Source organism: Brachyistius frenatus, unplaced genomic scaffold (genome assembly GCF_029030835.1).
Source record: "Brachyistius frenatus isolate BFR_SWC_R1_liver_20210118 unplaced genomic scaffold, ASM2903083v1 Contig_20, whole genome shotgun sequence".
NCBI classification, from domain to species: domain Eukaryota; kingdom Metazoa; phylum Chordata; class Actinopteri; family Embiotocidae; genus Brachyistius; species Brachyistius frenatus.
The window spans coordinates 2,844,773-2,867,094 of NW_027210619.1; the positions used below are offsets into that span (position 1 = coordinate 2,844,773).

Sequence of the window (22,322 nt, forward strand, 5' to 3'; positions counted from 1 at the left end):
AGGGGGCGATTCAAGGTTTATTATAGCACAGGCAGAGTCTCTGTGTGTGTGTGTGTGTGTGTGTGTGTGTGTGTGTGTGTGCGTGCGCGTGTGCGTGTGTGTTGGGGGGCGGGGAGGCAGCATAACACTGGGGAACAGTGCTTAGCAAAGGTAAACAAGGTTTTTAATCAATCAGCGGATGTTTGAAACCACGGAAGAGTCGAGAAACTGCCTGATGTGAACGGAGGCCGCTTTCAGTTTGTATAGGAGGTTATAAGTACAGGAGCAAACTGTGCCAGGAACACGGAGCAGACCTCAGCTGTTACACGGGCCCAGTCTGATCCTATTTGTCGCGCCTCACCTTCTATTTCTTCTCATCGACTGCCCTCCTTCTTGCTTCTTTTTGGTCTCTCCCTCTCCTCTCTGGAGCCATGCACCCCCAGCGCCCTCTTCCCCAGGCCATGCCCTCCTCCTCCCTGGGACAGCACCTGCGAGACCTTGCCATGGGTCTGGGACGAGGCAAGAATTTCCTGGGAGGAAACTTTGCCTACGGTTTCATCCAGTCGGTTAAAGAGTGCCTCTATTTCCTCCTCTGCTGCTGGTGCATCAAAGAGATCCTGGACTGACTCACAGAGAGTATATCAAGTGGTAAAACATTGATTTTTCCTTATTCCTCCGTTAACTCTTATAGTGTAATTTCAACCAGCTTTTATTTCATCAGAAATGGAGTGATTGATCAGCGTTGTTGGCAAAGCACCGGCAAGTATAAGTCTGTTTTATATGACTAGTACCACCTGGGAACATAGCAAACTAAAATTTTTGTAGCTAATATAACTTGTGTAACAAATAATTCACTGTTCAAAGTAATATTCTTAATTATAGAAAGCAGTATTTTGGGTAAGAAATGTGTTTACTATATCATAAAATAGTTAAAATCCTAAATTATTTTTATTTCTGTTTTTCAGTGTCTATAGGATAATAATTTGGAGTTCCAGGAAGCACATCTACATATTTCAAGATGCTACAGATGTTCATTGCAGGAGTTTTCTGAATTGGACACCTATAATCTGAGATTTCCAGGAATATGGCAGCCCTGATGTTCACTGTACAACACAGACTGGCATGGCATTGAATAAAGGAACTAATGAATAGAAAAACATTACCTTTATGTCTGAATTTTTGTTCAAATTGTTGGGATTAATTTAAGACATATTGAACGGACACTTTGAAAAAGGGAAAAAATATTTTAGCATTTTAACGTGCCTTTCAAGGGACCTTAAGGCTTGTTTAACTTTACAAAGCCTGCTAAAGAGTATTTTTCTCTTGAGGACCAACTTCTGATTATGTATTCATCAGAAACACGATGGTAGGAAGATGGCAACCATCGGCATCATACTGAAATCAGCCTGCGGACTATCAGCGTCAAAAGCCGAGGCCTGGCTGTATTTGAAAATATCAAACGTACGTATGTATGTTTTACATACTGCCTCATCACCTGCGCGTGTCAATCACCCTGGAAGTTTTCCCAGTGAAGTACTGCTATTGGTCGGGCTGGCTAACGAGGGGCGGGATCAAAGCGAACACTGCCTGCGATTGGACGAGAGGCGCGTGGCTCACGAAGTTCAGGAGGTACGTTCCAAGTTCCCAAGTTGGATGGGAAGACAGAAGTGCCTGCTGTATCCGAGACGCACTCTGAAGGCTGAAGTAAAGTGTCCGACCACGGTAAGAATGACCTGAATTTAGCTTACAAGTGTTTTGTTGGTTTTTACCTCAAAGTAACCACGTGTGTTCTTGTTGTTCGTCTTTCACTTCAAAGCCAGCGTCGTTTAATTGTTTTCCTGGTTGCTCGTTTGGAACGACTGGGAAATTTCGTTTTTCATGGATAATGTTAACAATGTTTGTGTTATTTGAAAACTTAAGCTTATTTAACTTAGCCAGAGTGGCCTTTGCTGCCTTAAAGAAGTGATATTCCTGAGTTAAACTCTGTGTTAGGTTATGTTTTGTTTTTAGTCCTTCGCCATAAGACATATCCTGTCACCGTCTCCTCTCTCTCTCTCTCTCTCTGCATAATAATAGTCTGAACTGGCTGCTATGGGGGTGATGATGCTCGTGCGTAAAGCTGACCGTCGTGGTTTTGCTGACAGACGTGCATGGCTGTCCTCCTCAATGGAATGCTCTGTAGTTTATTCTCATGACCTTTTTTGGTCAATTTTCCCCTGCAGAGACGCAGACGCAGTTTAAAGATAAGACCTGCTGCTGTGACCATGTGTTTGGATGTACTTTGCTCACGAAGAAAGTACACGTGTGGCCACTAATACACTTTTTTTAAATTTTTTTAAGTCGGACTTAAACTAGCCAGATTGTTTTGAAAAGGGGAACGGAGATGATGCAAGGTGTCAAAGTTTCTGAAAATACAACTCGCAAAGATGAGAGCATGAGACCAAACAAGGCAGTAAAGAAGATTTCTCTCTGTTAAAAGCCGCCGGCTTTGTGGTGCATGTAAAATAATCCTTTTAGAACTGTCCTTAGAATATATTGCTGGCTCTGTTGTGTTCCCCATGGCCATCCTCTGCACACCCCTTCTCCCTGTCTCTAGTCAATCTCTTATTGGCTATATTTAGCTGGCATCTATTTAAACCCTTCCACTATATGCTCCACAATGCTCCTTGGGCCCTAGGCTAGATTCAGAAGACTTCTCTTGGGAGGCACTTGATTAGAAGACCTAAATTGCGGAGCTGGGAGAGAATTGAATTTGAGGAGTGAAGTGTGTCATTGCCCAGACAATGTGGTACTAAGTGCCTTAATCTTTCTGGATTTATAGAACCAAATCAGGCTAGACATAAGATATATATATATATGCATCTATGTTATGTTATCCCCTGCAGTCTGAGAGGATAAGCTTTTTTTTTTTTTTTAAAAGAGAGTACCTGACACTCACATCTGACTAGGTGGTGAAATTGAAATGTAACCCTGTTTCCACTTAAGATGGTCGGGAGGTTTTGCTGGTCTGACACACTGCTACAGAGGTAGATACGATACAATGGACCCACAAAATCCTTTATCACCCTTTGTGTTGTTTCCGTGCAGTGTACAGATATAAAGCTGGAATTTGTAGTTTGTAGGCATCTATTTAACAGACCAGTAACTTTGAAATGGACGGCCCATTCTGCTGTCTGTATCTCAAGAATAGCGCTGGCCTTAGTTACCCAGGTCTCTGCCAAAACGTTTCTCAGCTAGTCAAAAGCCAGGGTGCCCAGAAGGCCTGCAGCACACACAAACTACTAATGAAGAACTGAATGCTTCCGGGGAAAATTAGACTTCCTGCCCACATACACATACATGCAGCCACACACAGGACGTTAGTAACACCTTACAGTTGGGCCTTTATGGACAGAATGGGTGAGGCTGAATAGCAAAGGCGTGTATGCAAATCCTGTGCATGTGTAAACACAGGATGGAAATTTCTTAAAGCGGCTGTACCCATACATTTACCCGAATTGTGAACTAGTCGCACATTGGTATCTCTTTCGTATGTAAACTAGTGATATACCAAAATCATGTTTTTTCCACTCTCGATGCAGGTTGTATGAAGACACAGAGAAGTATGAGACCTTCCTCAGTCTCATTTGACTTCCTCTCACTGACCTACTACTAATCACATACTTTGCTCTGTTTTTTGTTCTTGTGTTGCAGGATACAGGCGAAGCCTCTAGGGGGCCATGTCTGGTGGCAGCAGTGCTAACAACAACTGGACCATCCTCACTCCTGAGGTATCACCGCTCTGTAAACAGCATAGGAATATGTGGAGTTGCTGCGCATGACCTCATTGAAAGCGCATTATGTTTTGTTTTTGTTTTTAAAAGGAAACTCCCTGTCCCAGTTGATTTTATTTTAGGTCATCCTTAATATGAAGGAGGATTCTGTAATAAGTCTGTAAGATTGAACTAGTACTCAGAAAGGCAAACCGGCTTAAGAGACACTAGACACACGCACACATGCTCACTGCCTTGTTCAGTGGCAGTTCGACAGTAGACATTGTTAAAGAAAGAGCAATTCTCAGTTATTACTGATGCTTAGAAATAATCAAAAGATGTTCACATTAGCCTAGAATTTCCCAACAGTAATATCTAAATGATAATGTGTGTCGTTTGTCTGTCTGTTTTTAGGAAACTGTTGCTGAAACCCTGAGGCCTTTGGCAGGGGTGACAGAGCACCATGAAGAAACCCATTCATCTGCTGCAGGTACTTCACTGTTAGATTATTATTTGCACAGGAAAACAAATTATACATTTTTAAGCAGGTTCTTTTTTTTTTAACTTACTTACTTTACTCTGATAATGAATCAAATTAAACAACCTGAGAAAGTGAGAAACAATATACTGCATCACCACTGCTCATGATTTTCCACACTGGGGCAGGTGTTAGTCACACAAGTCAGGATCACTCCATTTGAAGTAGTCGCAATTGAAAAATGTTGAACTGCTGTCCTAAATGGCTCCCCTCCTGTGTCTGTGTTTGATGAGCCAGGTTCTGGGGAGAACAACGAGCCTGCAAATGGTGCAGAGTCAGCAGAAGGGCTCCCTGCGGACTACCCAGTAAGACAGCCATGCATATCACGTTCCATTACATAATAGTACTATTTGTCACACACTTTAGCTGGAGGTGTAGTTATGAAAGAGGTCTGCCTTTTTTCATTTTCTAATTGCCCCACGGTTTTAGGCATTACTCACTTTTAAATTGCCAGAAGATATGTATGATAACTATTCATACTATAGCTGAGGGCAATGCTTGAGTCTGATTGGACTGACTATTTTTTTTCATGTGGTCACACAACTTTGACATTACCTTGGTAATTTCCTTCTCATATGAAAGTGAGTCATTTTAGCTGTTACCAGGCTATGACTTATTGACAGTTGTGCTTTGCTAAAGATGATGCCAAATTACTGCCTCTATTTAAAAACGTTTAAAACAAGAGAACGGTTTTTTGTTTTTTTATTTAGCAATTGCTTTATTGAAGGCTGGTGTTCAAAATACATAAAGTCACAAATTTGTCTTGTTCACTAATAACTATTCCTTACTTATATTTTTTTATGTTAAAGGTATTTACGGTGATCACATTGTTAGTTATAACCAAAAACTCTAAAATACGGAGTGCCCAAAAAAACCTTTGACTGACATTGTTATACCCTTTTCAATAACCTCATTTTTATATCCAGGCCTCGGAAGCTAAAACCACAGAGGTCAGTGGAGAGTCCAGCACAGATCAACACACCTCTGAGCCCACCGCTGTCACTGACACCCGCATCCCTTCCTCTTTGGAAGTCTCTCCCCGATTGGTCTATGTCACTGATGAAGACAGCCAGGCAGAGGGCCTACCTGAGGGCTTGTCACAGTTCAGCCCTGACCTTGACTCATCCTCGGACTCCTACACCCACATAGTTCCCACTCCTGATGAGCCCCCACTCTCACTGTTGAGCACAGAGACTCTTGGAGGTGCAGACTTTGCACAGGAGGAAGAGAAGCTCACAGAGGAAGGAACACTGCATCACTTAAATGGGGAGGAGCTACGCCAAGAAGGGGAGGAGTCAGACCAGCATCCAAAGACACCTGACTTAGGAAAACAGGCAGGTATGAGCAACAAGACTTTAGTCAGGTCTTTATTAAACAAACAGCATAATAACATCAGCTCATTTCTATTATGTGTTTTCATTATATACATGGCATAGATCATCACATGGCATGCCTGTATCTTTTCTTTTCTGTTTTTGGAAACTAAGCCATATGTACCATTTGTGTTTGAAGTGTACTTGGTGGACCAGCTGGTTATGGACTTGTTCAGTATCTGGGCCAGGAAGTTGTCTGGAGAGGCTGTGGTTGGTATGAGGAAGGGAGCATGATGTGACAGAGAAAGTTGCATGACACCCTGCAGAAGTAAATTGGCTTCAGAGGGACTGGGACCTCAAAAGTTTTTTGCAGTGTGGTGGTTTTGTTCTGCAACTCTTTTTTTTATCGTTACAGCATCAAAAGATCTTCCTTTGCTCTGTTCTGCATTTCTTTCAAATAGTTTTACCGGAGTTTAGCATCAGCGAGTTCTTATTTATATAACCATTGCTTTTCAGCAATAAAATTAAGTGCAAATGGTTTTAACACCATTGTTTCAAGGTACCAGAAGAATGAAGAATTTGAATCAAGAGCTAAGCCTTATTTATGCATTTGAAAGGAAAGTAAAGATTGGCAATGAAGCAAATTAACCAGCATACCATGCACAGCAGAGCCAATAAAGAAGTCTTAACCTCCCACGTGAAGTTTTGCCAGGCCAATTACAGTGTCATAGGTGGAGTGCTATCTAGCATTAGATATGTAAGTGCCAGAACAAGTTTGTGCCCAGTAATATGCTATAACTTTGTTTTAAAGGTCCCATATTGTATAAATTCCATTTCATTTTTGATTTAAAAAGCAGGTCTAGGTGCTGTAAAAAAAAACTGAGACTGTCAAAATGCTCGGTCCAAAGAGAAATGCACACAGCCTGTGTTCAGCAACTGTGTGTTGTAATGTCACAAAATCACGCTCATTTCATATGTCCGTCCTGAGCACAGCCCATTCTCCAACCTTTTACGTGAAATTAAACAAAGTGCAGTCATTCCATCGATGAACTAATAAGCTACAAGACCAAAGAAAACCTATTGTTCACTGAGCCATCACACAGAAAAGAGTCAGCCAAGCAGAGAAGAGTGTCATTGATATAAATAGGCCTTGAAGATGCAAAACAATCTGTTCTTGGTAGAGCTCCAGAAACGGATGTAAATTTTTATCGTGATGGTTTTTGAAAAACCACAAAGATTTTGGCATGGATATCAATACTGCAAATAAAAAAAAACCACAAGAAGTGTCAAATATGGGGCCTTTAAAATGCTATGTATGTTAGACAAGGCAGTTGTCTAAAGGATACCTCAAAGTAAATGATCCACTGTTTCCAAAGTTTATGTCCTGGGGGGTACCCAAATAAATGAAAACCTATATCGAGCATTTGGTAGAAACCATTTAACAGTTTTTATACTGTTCCCTTTTGATGCTCCAGACTCCCCTGTGGATTCAGAGGTGGGTGAGGAGAGGACTGAGAAGACGGGTGATGAGGGAGAGCCAGAGGTGAGGAGGAGAAGGTCTCTCTTAGCAGCTCTGGAGAAGATTGGAAGGAGAGAGGAGGAAGAGGAAGAGGAAGAAGACGAATTTCAGCTGCCACAGCGAGACGTGGACAGCGGGTTCTCTGTGAACAAGTGCATCCTGGGTGCTATCATTCTGTTGGGCCTCGGGACCATCTTTTTCTCAGGTAGGCATCATCATATGACCCGTCGAGAAGGCAAACATCCCATTTTGTATTGGATGTTACTTTTTATTGTTATTTTAGATTGATTCACGTGTTAAAGTGAGGTTAGATAGTAAAAAGGAACTATGAGTGGACTAGATGAAGGGTCCTCTGAGACTGAGGTGTATTATACCTGCAGGTGTCTTCATGGACCTGGATGAGGGTAGGTTGTTTCTTTGTGTTATTACGTGTACAGTGAATGAATTTGTTCTTTTTTGGCAACAGCATGCATTTGTATGTGAGAATGTGCATGCAGACAAAAAAACCCACTTTGTATCTGATACTTTGGAACAAGCCATTTTAATAGCTCTCCACGCTTTTAAACATGTCTGAATGAGAGACAGAGAGATGGTGAGAGTGACTTATGCAATGTTGCACTAAGGATGTTTGGCTATTGTCAAAAGAAACCCTTGTATCAAATCACCCTGAAGAAACCAAGAACGGCACACTGCGTATTGTAGGCCTGTCACCATACCATTACTTTTCAGTCACCTGATTTTCAGATTTTGATACAATTTAAAAAGCACTGCCCGTGTAAAGAACTTGCAAAAACAAAAGATAAGGTAACATGTTAAACAGGAGATACAAGGTTTTCAAGCAGCACGTAATATATTCTCTCTAACCTTTCATAAAGTTTGGATTTGTAATGAACTTGTAGAGTGTAAAAGCACTTTATCTACTCGGCTGTAATAAACACAATTTATTTTGAAAACCTTCAGTAGAATGTTGTTGGGTAATTGCCAATTTTTTTTTAAAATAATGTGCAATGCAGTGTAAAGCTTTTGCATGTTCTCCGACGGTCTATTTTTCACATTGATATTAATCTTTGCGTAATGATTTGCAGAGAGTGACTATGGTACAAGGGACCTGAAAGATACAGAGTTACCAGGAAAACAGGTCAGTTCATTCTGTCTGTGTTCTCTCCAGTCTAACTTTTATTCATTATATATGCCATTTTGTGCTCCCGTTTTACAGTGCAATGAGTGCAACCACATACATTTTTAGTGTGCTATGCTCAGTAGGAGACCACCCACAACTCTGGCAGCTTTACAGCTATTGTCTACCAACTGTGTACTACTCTGTACTTTTGTTCTTTCCCATCTCATGAACACATGCAGCTTCATCATAACTACTCAGTCTGGCAATAATAATTATGAAAAGTCATCTAAAATCCTGCCATTGTGTCGTTCTGTGTGTGCACTTTGTTGACAGGAGTGGCTAAATCCAGAGGTTCCTCCACCCACATTAGATGCTGACCATTCAGAGCTTCTAAATAAGATAGCCGATGGGAGCCAGCAGATTTCTGTGCTGAAAGCCCAACTTCAGGTGTGACTCCATTCTGTCTCTCACCTCATTTATCGTGTGTGCGCAACACATACTGTATATACACAAATGTGTGTCTGTGCAGAAACGTGTCAGCGGAGTGTGTAATATTCTCACAGGACCCACTTTTCCTGTTCTTTTTCTTTAAACAGGCACAGACAGAAGAGCTAAAAGTAGCCAAGGGACAGGCAGCAGAGGGAGCAAAGGAGCGGCTGCGGTGGGAGGAGGTGGAGAAGGAAAACAGTAGGTTGAAGACAGAGATGGCATCTCTCCCTGTCCTTCAGAAAGAGAACGAGAGGATGAAGAAAGAGCTGGAGTCTGTCCCGACCCTACCGAGTGAACTAAAAACACTGAGATCAACTGTGACTGAATTAAAACTCTCCTCAGGTACAAAGGGACAGAGGGAGGATGTAGGAAGGACAGTAGAAGATAGAAGGATGATAGTTATTAGAAAGCAAGGGAAAGAGTATGATGTTAAGTCGTTTATTTTCTTCTATATTGTTTGTCTAAATTGAATGATCACTTGTAATCTTTGTAGTTTTAAATGACTTTGTATTTCCTCCAGCTCAAGAACCTGTGAAGCCCACTACATCGCCCCCCACTGGCCAGCTAGAGGACAGCAGGCAGGGCACAGCTGGCTCTACGGAGAGACAGGCTAAGAGGCCATTGGATGATCAGAAGGAGAATAAGAAAGACATGAAGAGGGATACATATGACATGGGCGAGAAGAAAGAGTGGAAAGGAAAAGAAAAATCTGCAAGCAAGGAAGGAGAGAAAAAGGAGAGTAAAGAAGGAGGTAAAGAATGGAAGATGAACAAACATGAGCAAGGAACGTATCAGAAGGAGAAAGATAAGGAAGGTAAGCAAAAGAAGCACAGTGATGAGAAACAACAATGGAAGGAGAAAGAGTGGAAGAAAGAGAAGTCTAGCAGAGGTGATGAAGGAAAGCCTTGGAAGGATAGGGAAGGGAAGAAAGATGGGCTGGAGAAGAGTGAGAAAAAAGAATGGAAGGAAGAGAAAGACAGGAGGAAGGGGAAGCATGAGAAAGTGAATGAAGGTAAACAATGGAAGGGGAAGGAGGAGCACAAGGTGTGGAAAAGAGGGAAGGACCATGGAGAGAAGCACGAGGGCAAGGAGGACTGGAAGAGAGAGAAGGACTGGAAGAAAATGAAATATGGCTTAAAGGAAAGCGGCAAAGAGAAATGGGAGAAGAAAGATTGGAAGGAGAAAGGAGAGAAGAAAGAGTGGAAGGAGAAAGAGAAGAAAGAGTGGAAGAAAGACTTGGAGTGGAGGGATAAAAATGGCAAACAACAGGGTAAAGAAGGGAAAGGAACGGGTGAAAGGAAACTATGGGAAGACGGAAAAAATCATGGTAAAGAAAGGATGGGGAAGGATGAGAGGAAACAGTGGAATGATAACGAGTGGAAGATTAAAAATGGAAAACATGACAAGGAACGGAAGAAAAAGGAGGAGAAGCGGGAACATTGGAACAAGGAAGAGGATGAGTGGAAGAGGGCAGGACAGAAGGAGAAAAAGCACAACGCAGATGGGGGAAAAGACAAATCAAACTCCCAGAAAAGCAAAGATGAGTACAAATTCAAAGGTAATCATGGCCATAAGGAAGAGCATCTGTATGGAGATCAAACTCTCCCGCACACACACAACACACCCTCCCTGGGAGAGCCTGAGTACTGGGTCCAGCAGAGAGAGCGTCTCCTGCACAATCCCAAACCCCCACAGCAGTGTAACTCACCGGAGACCTGCGCTCAGGCTGAGCGGCTGCTCCCCGTCCCCTTAAGTGAGTTTGAGGCGATCCTCCAAACGTATCTAGCCAAGGCAGAGGAGGCGGGACTGGATGGTTTGATTATGGAGAAACTCAAAAAGCTGGCCACCGAGTTCTTCAAGGATGGGGTGTTTGTTCACGACCAGATGAGCTTTCAAGAGTTTGTTGAAGATTTGGGAGATATTTTGGAAGACATGGTGGAAGGGGATGAGACCGGGGACGAGGGAGACAGTGCTATAGAGGATGAAATGGAAGGTTTTGAAAGGGAAGTCATGGAAAAGTTTTCAATGCCAGGAGGTGGAGAGAAGGAGGAAAGAATCAAAGGGGATTGGAGGAAGGGGAGCAGAGAAGCACGTGGCTGACGAAGTGATGGAATTGATGGATCTGTCAAAAGCTAAGAGACGGATGAAGGTTTACTCAAAGGGAACACTTCTTATTGGACCACAAACGCTTAAAAGTATACATTTATCAACCTGTCATCCTTTTTTTTTTCTTTTTTTTTTTGCAAGAGGGCCTATCATGTTTTACCACATCCATCTGTTGTCCAATGATTGAACTCATAGGTTTGCGTCATTGTTTTGGGAAGTTTTGTGTTTCACCTGCACACGTGCTCACAGTAACATAGGAAAGGGCTTTCATCTACATCAGACCATAATGTGTTTTGGCAGGAACTTGGTCTGATGTTCAGTCCAGAGAAAACAATCCAAAACTTGCCCGTGAAGCTGTTTATTTCTGACTGAGCACCTGCAGCTGACGTGAACATCTGTTGGTGTGAAAGTGTTTTCTGCGCACAGTGCTGCATTCTACTTCTGCTTCGGAGACATTAAAACCGGTTGGATGTTTTGGCTGCTATTTTTTAGAACATTTGCTGTAGTCTTATCTAAATGTTACACCTCTTCTTCTGCAAACAGCATTGTGCACAGTTCAACTCTACCTATTCACTGATCAGGCCTGTGCTTAGTGTGTGCCACCTTTATGTATTTATTCATTACTTAAGCCCGATTCTTTTTGTAACAAACCATGTTTAAAAGAATGGCCTCAACAAGGACTGCTGAGTTAATTTGGAGAATACTTTGTGTGACATTAGAGAAGTCTGCATTTATTTCATTTTGATGTTTGTACATATTGCATTAAAGGCTTTTAAGGACTTGCTGAAATTTAGAAATATAACTTGTTTTATAGAGGTTGGCATAGTATAGGAGAAAAAAAAAGATTGGCGTGCACATAAGATATTGACATGTTGAGCATGTATATTTTTGTTTTCAGGTAAAAAACAACAACTTTGTTGTGCACTAAAATGTCCTTAATTATGGTTTTCTTGTGAATGTAACTGGTTTGTATTGATTAGGTTGGTTGTAAAGATATTTGATCTGTTTACATGCTTATGAGCTTAATGAAATGTAGCTGATTGAGTATTTGAGACCACAGCACCGTAAAGATTGTTTTTGAGAGCGTGTGGCGGCAGATCCACATCCAGACAGCTTTAAGTGTTCGTGTGCTTATTTTTGCCACGGTTACGGTTATGATAGTAACATAATAAAATTAATTTATCCATGATGAAATCCTTTGGTTATGTCTTCTTTTTAACTCGCTCATCTTCAAAGTGTAACATCAGCAAACTCATAGACACAATGATTTTAGGTGATCTGTTTTGGTCTGTCAGACTTCAATCCTGATGATTCTTCGAGGTGGGAAAGGTGAGTAATTATTTCTTAAAGCACAGAAATGTATAAATTGAACGCTTGTTTGATTGATTTCTATTTAAAAAGTATACTGTACTCTTAAAAGTAATTACAGCAGTTTGGACTGCTTTGGCGGAAGTGATACTTATTTAATCTTTCTGTCAGCGGGGATATTTGATCCGCGGCACCTTCTTTTTTCTGCTATCTGTATCTGGATGTGTGGAACAACAACCTGGCTGATGGCAGAGAACAAGGAGAGACAACAAAAAAAGAATGTTAGAAGGTGAGATTAACTATCTGTCATTCATGTAGTTCAGTCACAAAGTATGCTAGGTCAGTCAATCATTGTGTCTCTATGGAATGATACTGACCTGGTTTAATATTTAGCTTTTAATCTAATTACTGTAAACATCTATTCCTCCTCATAATGATGTAAAACTTGTGTGCTGTAGCTTTAGTTATAAACAGAAACACACCTACCTATCCATCTGTTTTAGTTTTGTGTAAAAGCAAAGTTTCATACAGAGTTGCGTTCCCTAAACTTCTAAATAACAAATATCTGCCTAATAAAAATCTGTGAAAGGAGACACGGTAAATTAGCCCTGTGGTGCTGCTTTATGAGTACATGACTTTAACGCTATCTGAATTTCCCCCAAACTTATTTGTTTCTTAGCATGAAACCTGCCAGATGAGTGGGCACAGCATTGGCAATCAAATTCAAGACATGTGAATTATGTTTTGAAATAAAGTCCTCAGAAACACTTACAGTCACAAGATATTAATCATAACACAGCCAGAGGCTTTGCCCCTTGGAAAGCCCTAATACCTTTATGCTACTGCATACAGCAGAGTAATTTCTCAGTCCTCTCCATAAGCCATTTATTTTGTTTTAGTTTCTGCACTCTCCTTCTTCAACGATGGCCGAGGGAACAGAAGGAGGGGAACTGTAGACTGCTGTTTCAGGTATATGGGAGTAAAGGTGTGTGTGTGTGTGTGTGTGTGTGTGTGTGTGTGTGTGTGTGTGTGTGTGTGTGTGTGTGTGTGTGTGTGTGTGTGTGTGTGTGTGTGTGTGTGTGTGTGTGTGTGTGTGTGTGTGTGTGTCATGCAGCTGAGACACAAAAACAAGGTCTGGGAGTATTTAGATGATAAAGCCAATGTGCTTGTTAGCACTAACTGCCTCCCTAATATGCCAATTGTGCACAACCTGTCAGAGCTTTGGCTTAAATAATACAACTTTCCTGAGGTGAAACCCAAGTGCCTCATTCTCAGAAAGTTTTTCCAACATGGACTGTATAATTATATCTGATTTATTGTCTTGTTTTTGCTCAGTAACAGCATTGTGCCCACTGTTTCATACTCATACACGGGGAAGGAAAGAAATTGAGGCGGTTGTCCATGCATGGGCATGAGCTTAGTAAAACATTCAAAAATACTAACTACATGTGCACATACATTGTAATATGTTTAACCTGCCCTAACTCCAATTTTCAGTCTGTTTGAATGGGCTTTTCCTGAATGAGGTGATGCAACCATTAATCCATAACTCCTACCAGAGACAGGTTACTGAAGTTGCATATGAAAATGCAATTACATCATGGAAAAAGTTCAGTGGTTTTTGGGAAACATGGTGTAAATTTTTTACTGGTTGTAGTAACTTATTTTCTTTACCAGCAGAGGGTAGGCTATAAAAACACAAGAAAGACTTGTGTCCTAACAACATACCCCCCACGCATATCGGAGTTGGTGAGTCTCCACGATCTTTGTTTCCAGATCAATATCTAGTTAGAGATGCTGTTATCCGCCTTTTATCCTACCAGGGATTTAATATTTATCATAAGGAAGCTGTTTTTGTTTCTTTTCTGCCCTGAAAAACTGGTCCTTCTTCTGTGTCTTTCAGCCTATGATGGAGTCTGCCATTTGTGTGCTGGTGTCCCAGTTCAAGATTTATGCTGGCAGTGATGGTTCCTCTGACACACTGAGCAGAGATGAGTTTTGCAGACTAATCACATCAGAGCTCCCTACCTTTGTCAAGGTAAGGATTCAAGGTTTAACAAATAGAAGTATTACAGAAATGCAGCAGTCTATTATAGCTGTATTTGTGCATTGGTTTAATACAAATCAGCAGGTTGAGGGTATTTACTCCAATATCTTTTACACCCATTTAAATATTCACAGAATTACTTTGTTTGTCTGTTCTTTCAAAATGTATCATTCGTACATTATGTAAACAGGCTGGTTTATGCTGTGGAGGGGAAGTGTGTGTGTGTGTGTGTGTGTGTGTGCGTGTGCGTGTGTGTGCGTGTGCGTGTGTGTGTGTGTCTGTACGTACACGTGTGCACGCATATATCTTATGAGTTACGGTTCTCAGCTACAAGTTTAACAGTCAAGAGTATCAAGTGAAGTACACTTCAGAGTCAAGTCATAGTTTTCTTTCAAAGGCAGAGTCTTGTTGAAATGGGTATCATCTGGATGCCACATTGGAGGTTTTTTTTGCTGTGACCATGTAATTAAGTGTTAGTCATCATTTATTTATGTGGGCAGTCTTTAACAGATGTGGTCTTTCTGTACTTTTGAGTCATACAACAGTACTTGGAATATTTGACTCTTTCCTGCCTGTGGCCTTGAGCAGAAAGGAGCAGCTACACCTCATGTTGTAACAGGATATGGCGCCACATTTAATGTTTCATGTTACATGTTACATGTTGCACGTAGACAATGAGTTTTTCATAAAGAAAGCATTGTCATCCCAGAGAGACTCCACTCTTAGCCTCTGGTATTGTCTTGTTGTGATTATGTTGTCTGCGTTCTGCAGACTTATCAAGAACACAATGACAGAAAGTAGCAGTTCCTGAGGCCCAACAAAGGATACAGGCTGCTTTTCCCAAGTGTGGAAAATTCCATGAATTTCCTCTAACATGAACAGTTGAAATCATCACAATGGCCACTAGATGGGGACACAGCCATGGATTCTTGTGCCAAACCGCCCCTGCTGATGTTGCATTAACTTGTTATAACTGTGTGTGCCAGTGGTGTCAGCTTGCCTTCGTTTCTTCTCCCTCAGCACATTGCTTTTAAAGTACTAGATCATCCAGTGACGTCTGGGTTGTTTGACTTTACAAACTGTTAACATTTAACCTTTCTCAGAACATGTATAAACATGTGTATGTTTTCCTGTTTTCCTGCAGAATGCCAGTGACCCTGCTGCCATCAATCAACTTATGAGCTCATTGGACAAGAACAATGATGGCGAGCTCAACTTCATGGAGTTCTGGCAGCTGATTGGGCATCTTGCAAGCAAGCAAGGGGGGTTCAGCCAATAGCGTGTCCTCAGATACTCTTTTGCAGTTCCATGTGTTTTACCCAGTTGTCTTGGTGCTATACCATTTCAAAAATGGTAAAGCAGCCAAATGAGATAACACCCTCATGTCAGCTGCAGTGCTGTTTTTTTTGTTTTGTTTTGTTTTATCATTAGGCTGCACTTCTTTCCTCCCACTCTCTGTTACCAGCAGCTGTCATACTGATTCCAAACACTGTTACAGAATACTACTGTATAGTTTTAGCATATTTGAACTGGTTAGCTGTTTCCCAGAATGCACACACACAGACACAGCTTCTTGGGCTCATAGGTCTAAGATGAAGGTGCAGAATTGGAGTGTATTGGAATATGTGTATGAGTGAGAGCATTCTTGGCTCTTGGTATTCCTGGAAATCATCGTCCTCCTCCAGAATACCAACAGAGGTGTGGGGTTGGCAGAGCAAGATTTCATGTTTCAAAACTGAAAAATAAAAGCTTAATAAAATGAAAAAAAAAAGTCTGCTGCCCAGACCTTCATTTGTTAGCTACTTAATATGCCTTTTTCCATCTCAACACTGTCTTTTTCCAGTATTTGCACAAGTTTCAGGGTGTGGCTCTGGTACATCTGTCTGGTGGGAAAGCTTAGAACACACGCGCATTTGAACATGAACGCGCATTTGTTATAACATGTTAAAATAAGCTGTGCGAAATGCAGAGATGACATCTCCAAGTGTAAAAAATAACAGAAAAACTAAATATATTTATGGTACCTTGTCATAAAAACTCTGTTTTGAGGAACAACGGAAATGTTTGTAACAATGTTGCTGAAAAAAAAAAAATGCTGTGTTGCTTAAGCTGCGCCTCTCTACATTCCTTCTCTCCCAGGCACACGCCCTATGACAATGAAAAAAAAAAAAAAAAAAAAAAAAAGGGCTGGAGAAAGAAGTTAAATCACGGAAAAGATGTGTTTCTGTTTAATCTAGCACAAGACTGGATAGGAGGATCAGCGAGAAAGAAGGAGAGCAGTTACTGAGATAGTTCCTTTTGTTTCCTGTCCCAAAGGTGAGTCTGGTTTATTCTATTTTGTGCAGAGCCTCTTTAAACAATGAAATAGTTTCTTCTGACGAGTCCAAACTTTTTTTTCCAGGCAACCTAGAAAATGATCAGTTTAGCTCATTTTCGGCACCGTGTCATCAATTTTGTATACTTCGCGAGCGTCATATTGTCACAGTTTGATGGCCACGGGGATCGAGTTCATGGTAATCTAACTCCAATCCCTTTACACTTCCAGAGAAACCGGAGTCTCAAGTCACGTTTACTTATTTATTTGCAGTGTGTCAGTCCTGCCTCTGGTCGCCCTACAAATTGTCAGGATTAGCTAGGGCTAAATGTAAATGTGGAATACGGGCAAGCCCCTAACAGCTCCGTTACGCGCGGCGCTCTCTGGATTTGGCATATGCACCGAGCCCGTTATCGCCCCGTTAAGCAGTCATAGTGTGATCATTGTAACGGCGGTCAGATTTGGCTCCTATCGGTCTGAATTATTAACGTTATGATAAGACTCCGGTAGTGAGACTCGAATGGCTTGGACCTGGTGTTGTTAATGACGCTGAGGAGAAATAGCGGCCTGGGCGATGACAGGTAACATGCTCACGGAGGAAGTGAGTCAGTCACACACCCAACGCAAACAATACGACCAGGGTGTAGCTGATCAGGGACTGGGATTAATGAATGCTCATGAACTACGGAGTGTCGGCGCAGAGCCCCTACCCCGTTGGGTGTGAGGGTATCGACTTAAAAACTTTCTGCCTGAGCGATATCACCATTTTTCTCCGGCGGTTTGTTTCATTTAGAGAAGTGATGAGGGGGGTGGCTTGGGTGGCCTTACCTGGTTTACTTGTGAACCGGTTTGTACATGTCAAGTCTCCCACCTAGTTTCATCACTCACCATGAATAAAGGCTATTAGTCACCAAAGCCTGCACAATATTTATCTTATTAAGGAGGTAACCTTCATGAACAACATGATTTAGTGTTAAGAGATTGTTTGCAGCCCCCTCAGGTCACAATTTAAACATTCACTAGTTACAATGCACAATACAATTTGACACAGGGCATATATTGTATTTGTTTTTTCGTTATAACTTAACCTTTCTCAACCCCATTGAGAGCGGAAATCTCCTTCGCATCAGTGCAACATAAAAAGTTTGAGACAAAACAAAACAAATTCAGGCAGAGAAAGTTTGCCAAATAACTTATAACAGAACATAACTGCCAGAACTCTCAAAATACTAATTGTTACTGCATAACTTTTCACTTCATTAATGAGAAACATTTAATCAACCGAATTCATTTATTAGTTAAAGTTAGCTATAGTGCAGGAGTTTTTAATATGTAGATCAAGTCACAGTGTTTTAAGGAGTGACAATATATGTCTGAGGAATTGTAAGAAACCAGATAGCCCATTTATTCTTTCAAATGTTCTTCCAGTTCTTTCTTTTTTTTCCATTTGTAAATTGCTCAGTAGTTTTGCAAATTTAGGCCTCTAAAAGTAAAGTATCACTCTTCTGTGAACTTACATAACCCCAAGACATGCCACTGGAGATCACAAGTAGATGCTGCTTTAAATTGGGAACCACCGAACCATGTTTATGGTGCAAAATTCCAGTAAATTACCACAAAGGAGTCATTGAAAAAGAACACAAAAACACAATGAACCGGGCTTCACACAAGCATTCATTCCACTTGAGTCATTCAAATCACAATCTCCGTACTCTCAGTCTGAATGTCCTGAGAGACTGTATGAGACTTAAATGTGTACGCCGCACACATTGGGCAGGCCACCTCTCACTCTTGTCAGACAAACCTCACTACATGCTCCTTTTTACCCATTCTGTCGCCCTGAAGTCTCCAGTTCTGACTGATGTCTTCTTGGGTTCATGTTCATCTCATTACACTCCGAAGAGACACTAATGGATGGTGGCCTGCCAGCCATATTGATATATGGCCTGTACAGATACAAACATAGGCACACACACACACAACACACACACACAGGACTACTTGCTCCCATGCTGTTCGACTTGTAGATGATGTTAGGAAGGTGTTGAGACAATTATAGCAACCTATTAAATAATGATGAACAGCATGCTCATGACAGATGCCCACTTGTATGCTGAAAAAGGTGTGTGTGTGTGTGTGTGTGTGTGTGTGTGTGTGTGTGTGTGTGTGTGTGTGTGTGTGTGTGTGTGTGTGTGTGTGTGTGTGTGTGTGTGTGTGTGTGTGTGTGTGTGTGTGTGTGTGTGTCAATGTGCTGGCATGACAGGGAGACATGAAACAAAATCCAGGGTTTGGGTGCCTGCTCTCACTCACCCAGTAATTAGGTTAATGCAGCAGAAGTCCTAATTGTCATTGTCCTTCTTTTAGATGTGTGTGCGTATCTGTGTGTGTGTGTATTTCTGTGTGTGTTTTTATGTTTCTGTCCGTCCATCTGTATGTCTTTGTTCATGGGTCAGTGTGGGTGCACGGTGTGAGCATTGAGGTGTGACATTTGTGTCAGATCGGAGATTTCCGTGCTTCTACAGTTACTCCAACAACATCATCCCGGGCACTCATCATCATTACCCATCCTGTTACCACCGCGGCCTTGTCGTAGTTTCCAATACACACTGGAAAACCTGCGACAAGGCCTCACCCCACACTGCTTTGATACTTATCAAGTCTGCTCAAGTATCTGCAGCATTTATTCAGGCCTTTTGTTTTCTGCTAGTAGTTGGAATTCTACTCCATTGAGACAACAGAAAACTAAATAGGAGTAACCAAGAAATACCCCTCTGTTGGCTGAATTGTGTCTGGATACATTATGTTCTACGTTGGACTGGCTGTAACGCTTCACCCTGTTCATTCCTGTAGGAATAACATTTGATATGCTCCAATTATGTGCCACACAGTAATTTTCCTAACCTACTGTTTGAAATCAATGTCATATCACACTCCACACTAATAATATCGACTACTGTACAGTATGTTGTTTATAATACTGGGTTTCCAGTTTTCAACATACTTTACTGTTTTTTTTAAGCCACAGGACAAAATGCAACATTAATGGGAATCAAACTGTAGTTGTGTCTCAAGTACACACTACACAACAATTATACATGATAAACAAATAGTAAACTCTTACAGCTATTTTATACTAAAAGGAAATGATATAAGCGGTGATGGATGTCAATCAAACTTCAGAATGCCACTGCCAATTTTTCATCACAGGTAGACATCAACAAATAGGATTTAATTGGTGGTTTGTTCTCTGAAGTGTACCCGGATCTTTTTTACCACAGCAATCAGCTTTAATTTTTTGCAGCTGTGAGGAGCTGATTCATGTTGTTCTGACATTGCATTGTGAGAGAATAACACGCTGAAGGGTTTTTATGCCTCCGTGTCAACACCAGCTGTGGCTGGAGGCATTGTGTTGGTGGCTTGTCTGTCCGTCCCAGGCTTAGGAACATGATATCTCAGGAACACTTTGAGGGAATTTTTTTTTAAATTTGACACAAAAATTCACCTGGATTTGTATGATAAAGTGAAAAGATGGTTGTGGTCACAGTGACTTCACGTCCATATTATTCTTATGAAAGTGAAATCTCCTCTTCACTCTGGGCAGACACGGGTGTAAACTGCATCTTGAGTTGCTGGTGGAGGCATACAACTGTGAGATGCTTTTTCTAGTTTAATTTTCAGTTTTGATTTATACTGTAAATTGTCACTTTTCCAGAGTTAACACACTGCACACTCAAAACCTAATATGCAGTGTACTGTGCAGTGTAGATCTGTGTGTTTGAAAAGGCGTTATCAATTTAACTTCACCAGGAGAATGTACAGAGGTTTAATATATTTTCTGGTTATCTGAGACCTTCCTGGAGTTTTCTCATCAACGCTCCTCTGTTTCATTTATTATGTGACACAACTGGCCTTTTCCTTTGCAGATATTTGTCCTGGTAGCAGAAGCACAGGTGTTTCTAATAACGGCTCTGTTCTTTTCAAGTGTCCCAGAAAACCAGAAAAAAATATACCAGGAGCCTGAAACTGAAGCAGCTAACTGGAATTCCATCATCATTAATGCCATTATTTACAGGTGTGCCTCTACTGCTGTGACATGTCTGATGGAAGTTGGACATAGATATTGTTTTCATACCAGATTTGCCATCAAATGAAAATATAAAAGCATTTCATTTCAGTTTTATTTTTGAGGGCCTCAATAAGAAAAGCATTGGATGTTTGCGTTCAGGCTGTCTGGCGGTGTTTGGTTGACCGGTCAGGTGATGATGTTTTTCAGTTCATACGTGAGAGCAGCATGTCGGGTATTCCTGCGGTGTGTGGGGAGGTGTGCTGCAGCAGACGGGCATTAGGCAGTAATCTGAACTCACAGCCTCCTGCTTGCTTTTGGGGATCAGATGTCCACCGTCAGAGATCACAGCTCCCATTGTGTTTACCTTTAGAGACTCCCCTCCTCTTCAGCCTTCCATCACTCCCTCTCTTTCGCTCTGTTTACCTTGGAGAGCCTCCAGGCCGGGTCCCTCCCTTTCTCCCCGTTCCATCTATCCTCCTCTTCTTCTATGCTGATATCATTTGTTTGTCTCACCTTTCTCCCATGTCTTTGTTGACACACATATAAACAAATACAATTCCAAAACAATTTCAAGGGTTGATTTATCGAATAAAACAAAACAATATTGTTCAACATTATTGTCTTTTTATTTAAATTGTTGCTTTTTCTGTCAAAATTTTGACTGTTTGTATCATATAAGACCTAAATGAAACATACATGCATTATGTGATGGCATAGAATAAAAGATCAACCAGCTGTCCACAGGCATCCCAAGATCGTGCAGCCAACATTTCTTCTTCCTGCAACCCAACCAATTGATGCACTAAATATGAAAAAAAGCCTTTTATTCACTCAAGGCCAAATGTCAATGTATTTTCATAATAACGAAATTCACAGGAGCTGCATCTAACAGCATAACGTCTGAGAGTCTGACTGTCTAAGATATGGCCATATCTCTCCTTGCCACTTCTTACACCCAATTGTCCTTTCCACTTTGTGTCTTTGCCTCAATCTCTCACAGAGATATGGAGGCAGCTATTAAGACGGTGGTGACCACCTTTCTTTCATCTTCCAAGGGGAAGGAAAACATAAATGGGAAAAGCTTCCAGAAACTGGTAGGGAAAAATCTCGGCAGTGTCATGGAGGTAAGGGCATGAATCATTTTTTATGATTTTTCTATCATCCTTCGCTGTACAAAAATAATCCACCAGAAAATAAGAACATTTTTCACAGTGTTATTTATTCGGGTAATAACAATATTCTCCATCTGCTCCTGTTCATCCCTCGGTGTTTTTTTCAGGATACAGAAAGCTCCGGTGCCATCAAGGAGATGCAGCGGGGACTGGATGAGAACGAAGATGGAAAAATCAGCTTCACGGAATACCTCCATCTGGTTGGCTACGTGGCCAACTCCTTCAGTGACAGACTGTGTGCATCCAATGCAAAAACATCATAGACAGCTTGTGAAGCTGTGATGTTCAGGGGATCTTCAAATAAACAGCCTCTTTTGAGCTTTTTAAGTATCTTTTCTCATTTCCAAATGTTCCAGCCATTTTGTAGACACCACAGCAGTCTATAATAATTTTTACTGAGTTAACCAGCTGTGTAATGCTCTGCGCTACATGTCTGTCCAGATCAACCTTTTATCAGTCACACCATATTGATCTCCAATCTCAAGGGCACATTGAGGGACTCTGAGCTAGTCATTTTGTTATGTCAAATATACAAAGGATACTTGCTGTGTTTTTCAAAATAAAAGCTTTATATTAAAACTACAGGATTTTGTATTTTT

General features: G+C 41.2%; 4 protein-coding genes across 8 annotated transcripts; all 4 read left to right on the plus strand.

Moving 5' to 3' along the window:
* The first annotated feature begins 81 nt into the window (after positions 1-81).
* On the plus strand, positions 82-1,112 carry lenep (lens epithelial protein). Its single transcript, XM_069695521.1, has 2 exons — positions 82-627; positions 945-1,112. Exon 1 carries the CDS (start codon positions 411-413, stop codon positions 603-605), a length of 195 nt encoding a protein of 64 aa, XP_069551622.1. The 5' UTR covers positions 82-410; the 3' UTR covers positions 606-627; positions 945-1,112.
* A 500-nt stretch (positions 1,113-1,612) lies between these two features.
* pbxip1b (pre-B-cell leukemia homeobox interacting protein 1b) lies at positions 1,613-12,010 on the plus strand. Of its 5 annotated transcripts, none has more exons than XM_069695936.1 (11): positions 1,613-1,701; positions 3,673-3,749; positions 4,146-4,221; positions 4,507-4,574; positions 5,196-5,607; positions 7,058-7,306; positions 7,482-7,505; positions 8,187-8,239; positions 8,555-8,668; positions 8,818-9,052; positions 9,231-12,010. In XM_069695936.1, the coding sequence occupies exons 2-11, from the start codon at positions 3,699-3,701 to the stop codon at positions 10,808-10,810; spliced, it is 2,862 nt and encodes a 953-aa protein (XP_069552037.1). In that variant the 5' UTR covers positions 1,613-1,701; positions 3,673-3,698; the 3' UTR covers positions 10,811-12,010. The 5 variants fall into 5 exon arrangements, with proteins under 5 accessions (XP_069552037.1, XP_069552042.1, XP_069552040.1 ...); XM_069695941.1 differs by having other exon boundaries at positions 8,818-8,908; XM_069695939.1 differs by lacking the exon at positions 8,555-8,668.
* A 2,023-nt stretch (positions 12,011-14,033) lies between these two features.
* On the plus strand, positions 14,034-15,450 carry LOC138619236 (protein S100-A11-like). Its single transcript, XM_069695522.1, has 2 exons — positions 14,034-14,162; positions 15,316-15,450. Exons 1-2 carry the CDS (start codon positions 14,034-14,036, stop codon positions 15,448-15,450), a joined length of 264 nt encoding a protein of 87 aa, XP_069551623.1.
* Positions 15,451-16,327: 877 nt separating this feature from the next.
* Positions 16,328-22,302, plus strand: LOC138619456 (protein S100-A13). Its single transcript, XM_069695945.1, has 3 exons — positions 16,328-16,487; positions 21,552-21,675; positions 21,831-22,302. The coding sequence occupies exons 2-3, from the start codon at positions 21,556-21,558 to the stop codon at positions 21,984-21,986; spliced, it is 276 nt and encodes a 91-aa protein (XP_069552046.1). The 5' UTR covers positions 16,328-16,487; positions 21,552-21,555; the 3' UTR covers positions 21,987-22,302.
* Positions 22,303-22,322: the final 20 nt, after the last annotated feature.

What these genes read in the sequence shown, in the direction of transcription:
- pbxip1b (XM_069695936.1), top strand. Translation starts at nt 3,699, where the DNA reads ATGTCTGGTGGCAGCAGTGCTAACAACAACTGGACCATCCTCACTCCT. An exon ending in AACCCATTCATCTGCTGCAG is followed by an intron (nt 4,222 to 4,506) that starts GTACTTCACTGT and finishes TTGATGAGCCAG; the next exon opens with GTTCTGGGGAGAACAACGAG. An exon ending in GGCTCCCTGCGGACTACCCA is followed by an intron (nt 4,575 to 5,195) that starts GTAAGACAGCCA and finishes TTTTATATCCAG; the next exon opens with GCCTCGGAAGCTAAAACCAC.
- LOC138619456 (XM_069695945.1), top strand. Translation starts at nt 21,556, where the DNA reads ATGGAGGCAGCTATTAAGACGGTGGTGACCACCTTTCTTTCATCTTCC. An exon ending in ATCTCGGCAGTGTCATGGAG is followed by an intron (nt 21,676 to 21,830) that starts GTAAGGGCATGA and finishes TGTTTTTTTCAG; the next exon opens with GATACAGAAAGCTCCGGTGC.
- LOC138619236 (XM_069695522.1), top strand. Translation starts at nt 14,034, where the DNA reads ATGGAGTCTGCCATTTGTGTGCTGGTGTCCCAGTTCAAGATTTATGCT. An exon ending in AGCTCCCTACCTTTGTCAAG is followed by an intron (nt 14,163 to 15,315) that starts GTAAGGATTCAA and finishes GTTTTCCTGCAG; the next exon opens with AATGCCAGTGACCCTGCTGC.
- lenep (XM_069695521.1), top strand. Translation starts at nt 411, where the DNA reads ATGCACCCCCAGCGCCCTCTTCCCCAGGCCATGCCCTCCTCCTCCCTG.